The sequence below is a fragment of the Cylas formicarius genome, unplaced genomic scaffold (genome assembly GCF_029955315.1).
Source record: "Cylas formicarius isolate icCylForm1 unplaced genomic scaffold, icCylForm1.1 PGA_scaffold_1__22_contigs__length_36826433, whole genome shotgun sequence".
Taxonomy (NCBI): domain Eukaryota; kingdom Metazoa; phylum Arthropoda; class Insecta; order Coleoptera; family Brentidae; genus Cylas; species Cylas formicarius.
This window is the reverse complement of record NW_026844264.1, coordinates 36,674,842-36,683,389: the sequence shown is the minus strand read 5'-3', so window position 1 is coordinate 36,683,389 and position 8,548 is coordinate 36,674,842. Positions and strand designations below refer to the sequence as shown.

Genomic DNA, 8,548 nt, shown 5'->3' with positions numbered 1-8,548 from the left:
ACCTCTAAATACTATGAGTTAGTTGCACTATTAAATGAGAAGTCGGTTAAGCTGACGAAGCTCGTTCCCTGCAGGCTTCGCCAGAAACAATTATTTGGCGAATGTACTGTTAGTGTGAAATTAGTATTAAATATCCGCCGAAACGATGGACCTACCGGAAACGCGCGAATTGATTCATGACAATGCGAAAAAAACTGTCATTTTAAAGTGACGTCTTGTGCGCACCCGATCATAATTGGAGTAGGGAGTAGAAAAAATGAATAAAAATATAGGTGACATCCAAAATTTTATTTCACCATTGAAAGTCAGATGATAAAAACATCAAAATCAGCGATTGTGCAACTGTCTCTCATTCTGTCTGAATAATGTTTGTAAATGCCTTTAAAACAACTTTTAGTTCGTTGTGTTTCGCAAGTTTTCGTCGTTACGCTATCATGACGCCTACTTAGACCGAAAATAAAATTACGAATGAAAACCGACTTTTCCCGTCGTACAAAAGGAATATTTTCAAAACGGCCGCGTCAACAATTTTGGAATGCGAGAATGTTGGGCCGGCAGTAGGAAGTGGTCATCTTTGACTTGGCATTGCCACATTTCTACCAAACCGACAACGTATTACTTAACCGGAGAGAATATTATTAACCTATAACGAGATTATGATAATAGGAGAGATTTTTCTTGTAATAGTCAGAGATTATCGCTGAAGAATTATTGTTTTCGTTTAATTTTAGTGGGGCCCATTTTCGGACTATATAATTTCGACCACCTCACTTTTTCGATTTGATAGTATAGTTTGTGCCGCGCCCGGTGGATACTCTTAAAGTGGTCGAAAAAAAAAATGTTCAAGCTCGTTGTAAGTACTGCCGCGTTTGTAGGTAGAGGAATTTGTTTATATTATTCGCTTTAAAAACGATTTTAAAATTTTTTAATTAAGCCAACCCGGAAATAGCAACTATTAGCGGAACTTCCGCTTCATTCTTGGGGTAATACGATTAAAAATAACAACAATAACAAATAATTTGAAATTTTAATCTTTGATAGGGTCAAATAGCATAAAATAGACTTCTAGAGTGCTACCAATATTCCGTATTATAACTTTGCTATAGCTTCTGAAACTTATATGTTTATCCTTGTCGAAGATTCTTACAATATAAGAGTAAGAATATAAATAAGCATGTTCTTTTTATGCTATGTGGGTTCAATTATTTATCTATGCAATACTTTTGTTAGTCCGCGAAAACTTTTGATGCAATCTGAAGCCTTCTTCTTTTTCATCCAATCAACCCAGTGTATACAGACAGGTACGTGATACCAAATCAAGACGAAGAATGTTATGCATATATAACTATGAATACCTATATGAGCCGTCAGATTTATTGTATAGTATAGTATCTTTAGAAGGAAGCTATACCTATTAAAGTTACTTAAAATTTTACAGCTCTAATAAAACATGGATTAATAGCTATTGCCTATCTATGCTAGACCAGATTTGTAAAAGTTACCTCGAAAATTTGTAATAGAACGTATATTGTATTGTAATAGAATGTATATACCTAAAAATCCAATAAATCTTAAAGACAGTATTCTATTTCCACAGAAGAAAGCCTTTTTGTACATGATCATACAGAATATTTAATAATATATACTATATATAAATTTCGCAGTGATATTAGGCATCTTTGATTCGGGTGAATGCGCTAGATACAATGTATGGTAGGTTATGATTTATTTCAGTGTTCAAGACTGGCGGTTTTGTAATCTTTTAAGTATCTTTGTTCTTTTTTAGAATAGTTTTTGAACTTTATAAATATTTGTCATTGATATTCTAGTTTTACTTAGTCTAAAGAAAACCAGTCATCGATAAAACGCATACAAAACATCACTCGACTTAAATAAAGTCAATTATAACCCTTTTAATCATAGGAGGAAATAAAATAGCTTACAACTAATGTATCAATCATCATGAGATGTAGAAAAATGTCCCTTTCTATCGTAAGAAAATTTTTGCTAGTTAATTAAAAACAGTTTAATAAAATAGGTAAATTGTATATTCGTATATATGTTTTCGTCCATTACTTTCGTGTTATACTACAACGGTCATTGATTATAACGTGGGATAAAAATATCAAATTTTAAGGGTAAGTAACACCGAACCACCAATACATTGAAAGAAGTAGACACCAAGGTATAAAACATAAATATTCACTAGTATAGTATATAGTCTGTAAGATATTTTTGACAAGTTTGGTTTATGAAGTGTTCGAAGTGTTTTCGAAGCGCGAGCATTGAAGATGCCAAGTGAGATTTTGGCGAAACGTCTGCAGGATTTCAGTCGGATGCAGGACTCCAGTCGGAGTTCAACAAGCGAACGGATGATATCCCGGAATATATCTCGATAATAATATCTCAAATTCAGATAAAACACGCAACACGGAGATATGAGCCCCTAAAGGATTTCGCTGGAAATTGGCTTTTTTGTATAGTTTTTAACTTGACATAATTTAATTAATATCATAACCGTTAAAATATATTTCGAGTATTTAGTCAAACTAAGTTGTACACCTGCACTCATTATTTTTGTACGATAAAAAGTATTATGCAGCTTGACTCTATAATTGATAGAGAATTATTTAATATCGGTCGAACGAACTATTTTGGAGAAAAAAAAACTGTTATAAAAAAAAAATAAAAAGTGTTATAAACTATTGCCTTTTTTTGTAAAAACAAACAAAGGAACTTAAGTTTGGTATGTTTCTTTTTCCTGGAAGGAATGCTAGATTTCTTTCTGATTATTCATTTTGGTTATTTAAAAATTATGCTAAACCGTCATACACCAAGATCACAATTTTCAGATGACTAATAGATCTTAATCTCGATGCCAGAACGAGTCGTGTTTGGGTCTTTTGAATTTCCCCGTAATAAATAGAAAAAGAATAGGATGTGCATGTCATTCCTATTCCGTTTTAATTATTACACAATCAATTTGTAATGAACAGCTGACCTCGCACGAAGAAAACCGAGTCAAGAACTACAAAATGTTTATATTTTTTTCTGCGTTTCCCGGTTGCCGTTTCCATCAATGTTTCAATTTATTTCACTCGCTCATTGTTGTGAAATTCTCGTTTAATCCGCATGAAGACATTTTACGTTGGAAATTGTACAAATAAAATTTCTTATAACTCCATCGGAGTTATATATATATATATATATAAATATATATATATATATATATATATATATATATATATATATATATATATATATATATATATATATATATATATATATATATATATATATATATATATATATATATATATATATATATATATATATTCTCACGTATTGATTCACGGATGGAAAAATGTGATGACACTATACTCCGGGATATCATCCGTTCGCTCGTTGAACTCCGACTGGAATCCTGCATCCGACTGGAATTCTGCAAATTCTGCATCCGACTGGACTCCTGCAGACGTTTCGCCAAAATCTCACTTGGCATCTTCAATGCTCGCAACACTTCGAGTGTTCGAAGTGTTTTCGGAGCGCGAGCATTGAAGATGCCAAGTGAGATTTTGGCGAAACGTCTGCAGGAGTCCAGTCGGATGCAGAATTTGCAGAATTCCAGTCGGATGCAGGATTCCAGTCGGAGTTCAACGAGCGAACGGATGATATCCCGGAGTATAGTGTCATCATATATATATATATATATATATATATATATATATATATATATATATATATATATATATATATATATATATATATACATGGTAACTTACACTTATACCACAGTTTGATATGTTCTTTTATTTACTTCAAAAGAGTTAACGAATTCTGGAACTGGCCGTCCAGATTACCCCGTGCATTTGCCACTCCGTGGCTATGTACCCTGCCTTTCCAAAATAGATATAAATTGTGTGAAAAATAAATATAAAAAGGAATCCAAAAAATTCGCAAATAGTATCAAACTAAAATAGAAAATATAGAATAAGAAACACAACCCATGAATTCATCAGACCATAATTTATGTACGGAGTGGCTTATTTAGAAAAAATAATTACGCGTAATATCTCATCAAATTTTGGATACCCTGTTTGGGATAAACCAATTGCAAAATTGTCAGTTGCTTCAAAATTTACAAGGTGTAAATCAACATTAAAACAACTTTTGTATTTAAAAATTTTATAAATGAAATAAAACATGGAGATATTAGATATTTGACACGTATCAAAGTCTGAAGGTTCTGCGTAATGGGACACCAAACACAAAATCGACCATGTTGACACAATATTAACTTACACGGGGAACACGATTCTATTATTTAAACATTATAAACTTTAGAAAATGAAAACCTAGTCAAATAAAGCGTATACATGTTTTTGTAGATATATTTTGGGTCATGTGTCATCCTAAGTATTTGGGCAGCCCCTGACGATTCAAGGAACGCGCGCATACTTGACTCCGAATTCGAAAATGACGTCGATGGATCGTATCGTTTCAGGTAAGGCAACTTACAGTGTGGTTCGTTGGCAAAAATTAAGTTTCTTAAGGTTGAACATTGTTTAATTCGCAGTAACTTTTAGTTACATTTTCAGGAGAAAGTTTGCTTAAAAATTCACTTGTACAGGATTTTAACAGCTTCAATATCACAATTAAATCGTTTATTATTAAGCAGGAGGATTAAACTGAGTACCACCTCGAAAAGTGTATCTCTCTGCAGAGTGCTTAATGGTCTTTGACGACCTATACAAGGTGTCCCGAAATTCCTGCGCCAAATTTTTGTAACATATTCTACTCAAAAATAAGCTCAATATAATTTTTTATCATAATTTTCAAGTCACATTAAATATTTCATCGATATTTTGTGCGATAATTTCAAAAAACAAAAGATATTTTTGAATGCAAAGTGTTAAAAAAAAGATTTGTTTGGAATATTTTCTTAATTATAATTTTCACCATTTTGCCATACATTAAACCTTTTTTTTGCCTTGAAAACGGTACATCGTTCGGAAAAAAAATCGAGAGAATATATTTGTTCCAAATTGAAAGGGGATTTCAAAAAAAAATTTTATTTTTGGAAAAAGTAGTGCCGCTCCATTTTTTTTTGTATTTTACTGCTTGAAAAAAGTATACAAAATGTCAATAAAATATCTAGAGTGGTTTAAAAATAATGATACAAGTAGGTTTTACTTTAGAATGTCATGGAAAGGAAACCGTCTTAGAAAATAGTCTGCCTGTATATCTACTCTTTCCTAGCTTTGATAACAAACGAAGATATCGAACATCCTAGCAGTAATGAATTTCCCTGTGAAAGATTGTCACCAATACCTCCATAGACGGAAAATCCGCTTCTAAACATATATTTTCCGTCTCAGAAATCGATTATTTGTTAATTAAATAGCTGTCAGATGAAATTGCCTTTCGCTATAACGATTTAATAATAATATGCAAAAATTGTCGACCGCGGGTTTTTCGACTCGATTCGTTGACGTCACTTATATCCAGCGACTTCCGTTAACCCTTTCGTTACAATAAAACGAAATATTTAAATATATATATCGACGTAATTACGTTTGGACTCTTTGTATTGTGCGTTTCTAAATGGAATTGTGGTGTGTCAAGATCAACAGAAATCCCGATTGACAAAACGACCGACGACCTTGTGTGGGTTCTGTCTAGTTCAATAGATCCATAGTTGACGGATTTCGTAAGCATTTTTTTTTGCCCTAATCTATAATGAAATTTCAATTAACATTTTGCAAAATTGGACTTTTAAATGCATCAATTGATTACACATTACGCCTTCCACTTTGCCATTTGGAAATTAATGTGATTCTCAAACAATTTGAGAAAAAAACTAAGCCATAGCTCAATTTTTAGAATCGAGAAAGGCGTTTGATTGCTTAGACTATGAAATTTTGTTATATAAATTTGAGAGATACGGCAGCTGCATTGCAATGCTGAAAACGGAAATTTTAGAAAATAGGTTAGGGATATTACTAGGTAGTATACTGGAACCAATTTTATTCAACCTAACTAACTAACTAAGAAAGCATCTTATTATAAATCCATTAAGATCAGCAACTTTAAGAAAACTGGTAATGAAATAGTGAGATTAGAACCATATTCACTTGAAGCATACCTTTGTTAATTATATGGGTTCATATATACTTTAATTTGTGTAAAAGCGAATTGAAATAAAAGAGAATTGTGTTTTTTTGAAAAAACTATCTTTGTAAAAGAAACAAACAAAAGAAGAATGAATCAACTCAAACATCAGAACAAAATCATAAAATTATAATAATTAAAGCAATTTTCTTTATTACTCAATTTGGCTCGGGTGACACGCAGATTGCGCAGCACAATCGATGCTGAGAGCTGATTAAGTCGCGTCACGACAATCGAATTTGTCGAGAAGCAATTTTAGTTGACGGAATTGTTATTTTAGTTTTAATCGTTCTAATTTATTATATCTATCGAATGTGTCGGCAACCGGTGAGCCATTGCTGGACGCTGGCGATCAGGAATGCAGGAAATTCCGCCTTTTTTTATCCTGCAAGAACGGTTACTCTGATTCAACTAAAAGATAAACTAACCAGGATGTATGTCTGATTTACTTTCGAATTGAATTTTTGAGACACATTTGGCAATCGTAACTTCTACCCAAATTTTACGTCTGGTTATAGTATTTTATGCAACAAGTGCGGTAAACGGTATTTGACTCACGAGTTTATTTGACACGAGCGGAGCGCAACGGAGCGACTTTTTAATAAACGAGTGAGTTAAAAAGTTTACCGTGTTGCATACTATACTTTTTCTACGACCGTTAGTTTTTGGGTACATTTTCGCAAAACAACTGTCAAGTGTCAGGGTTCTCTATTCAATATTGCCACATTGATTGGGTCACCCCGTAGACAAAACAAGTGAATACCGAAGAACTGTTTTCAACCATATCAATTGGAAATGAATGCGTAGGCACAGATTGGGACTTGTATAAATAATACCAACTTCTTTGCAGTTACAAAACTAGCGATGGCATCGAAAGACAAGAAAGCGCAGAACTAATACCGTCCATACACGATGAATCCCAGAACGTTGCGTCCGTGAAGGGCAGCTTTAGTTACACGGGACCGGACGGCGTAGTTTACACGGTCAAATACACCGCAGACGAAAGCGGATTTCATCCGGAAGGTGATCATTTCGTGGTACCTCCGTTCGTACCGTGGGTCAAAGGTCAGCCCGTCGACGACGGTCGATACAGACCAGAGAACCAAGACATAAACAAGGGCAGTAAAGTGTCCGGTCCTGCGCGACCGCCGAAACAAAAAAGTAACGAATACACATCCGGCGAGAGGATATTGGATACCGTCCTTACGACTCAGAGGCCGGTAACTCAGAAATACCTGCCCCCGTTCGAAAAGGAAAACGAGTACTCGTCCGGCGAGAATATTCTGGACACTTTTAGGGTGTCCAATAGACCCACGACGGAATATTTACCGCCGGTGAGTACGGAAGCGACCCCCACCCCACATCCGGAAATTTTGTTCCATTCCACGTCGAAGCCATTTTCCGCGGCTGCTTCCCAATTGGATCCGGTGATCGTTAGGGCGGATAACGGTAAACTGCCGGGGTACTCTGACGTGATCAATCCCGAACTAAGACGGCTGATCGACTTGCTGTAGAAGGCATACCTCTTCGTATGTTTAAAGATATTGTACAAATGTCAGGAGTAAACCAAATATTTTAAGACGTTAGGATGTATAATAAATTTAAAATAGTGTTCAAATTCCTGTTACCTAAATTCTATTTTGGAAAGGCGTGGAGCTTGCAAAAGGGACCTAATGGATTGATTGAATTGCAAAATTCTTTGTTTTTATGGAGTAGAGGATTTGGCCACTGACAATAGCGTGCCAGAAAAGGAAAAAGAAAGAATTTTGCAGATATACACTGTATTAAGTACCCTTAGGTTTTATTAAACAATATGTAAGAATTTTGTTTGTTTGTTTGTCTGCTAAATCTTCCATAATTTTATGGTACACACTTTTCCGGAATAGCCTATAAATATTTCCTAGTTGGTATGATTTTTCGAACGGTGTGATATATGATTGTTTGACAAATTACCATGTTTGTGGTTTAAAAAAGGGACGAAATAACAATGCGCAGCATACAGCAACGAGTGGCGTTGTTTTTCTGTCGTTATTTAGCGCTAGTGTTTTACTGTTTACGACTTTGTTAAACAAAAACCGTCTTTATTTTTGGTATCGTATATTGTACGATGTAAATTGTAGTTCCGTGGTTAGCGCGTAATAAATCTTTATTTTTTTATGAAATTTGTTTATTTTCCTTCCATTAATTGGGACAAACAACAACATCTACATAAACTAACAAGATCTAAAAATATAGTCTTTAGTTACAATTTAATAACCCTAAAGAAAAAATAAGACTATTCTCTAAAGCTAAGATAAAGTCTAAAATAATAATAATAAAGAGAGGCTAGTGACAGCTTTAACAAATTGTTCAAAGGGTTCATTTAGCAACCTAATGA

General features: G+C 33.9%; 1 protein-coding gene across 1 annotated transcript; it reads left to right on the top strand.

The window, feature by feature from the left end:
- Nucleotides 1–791: 791 nt before the first annotated feature.
- LOC132696600 (uncharacterized) lies at nt 792–8,301 on the top strand. The gene is made up of 3 exons (XM_060661522.1): nt 792–853; nt 4,389–4,504; nt 7,022–8,301. The coding sequence occupies exons 1-3, from the start codon at nt 839–841 to the stop codon at nt 7,683–7,685; spliced, it is 795 nt and encodes a 264-aa protein (XP_060517505.1). The 5' UTR covers nt 792–838; the 3' UTR covers nt 7,686–8,301.
- The last annotated feature ends 247 nt before the right edge of the window (nt 8,302–8,548 follow it).

Coding starts and splice junctions, on each gene's coding strand:
- LOC132696600 (XM_060661522.1), top strand. Junction 4,505..7,021: donor GATGGATCGTATCGTTTCAG/GTAAGGCAACTT, acceptor ACTTCTTTGCAG/TTACAAAACTAGCGATGGCA.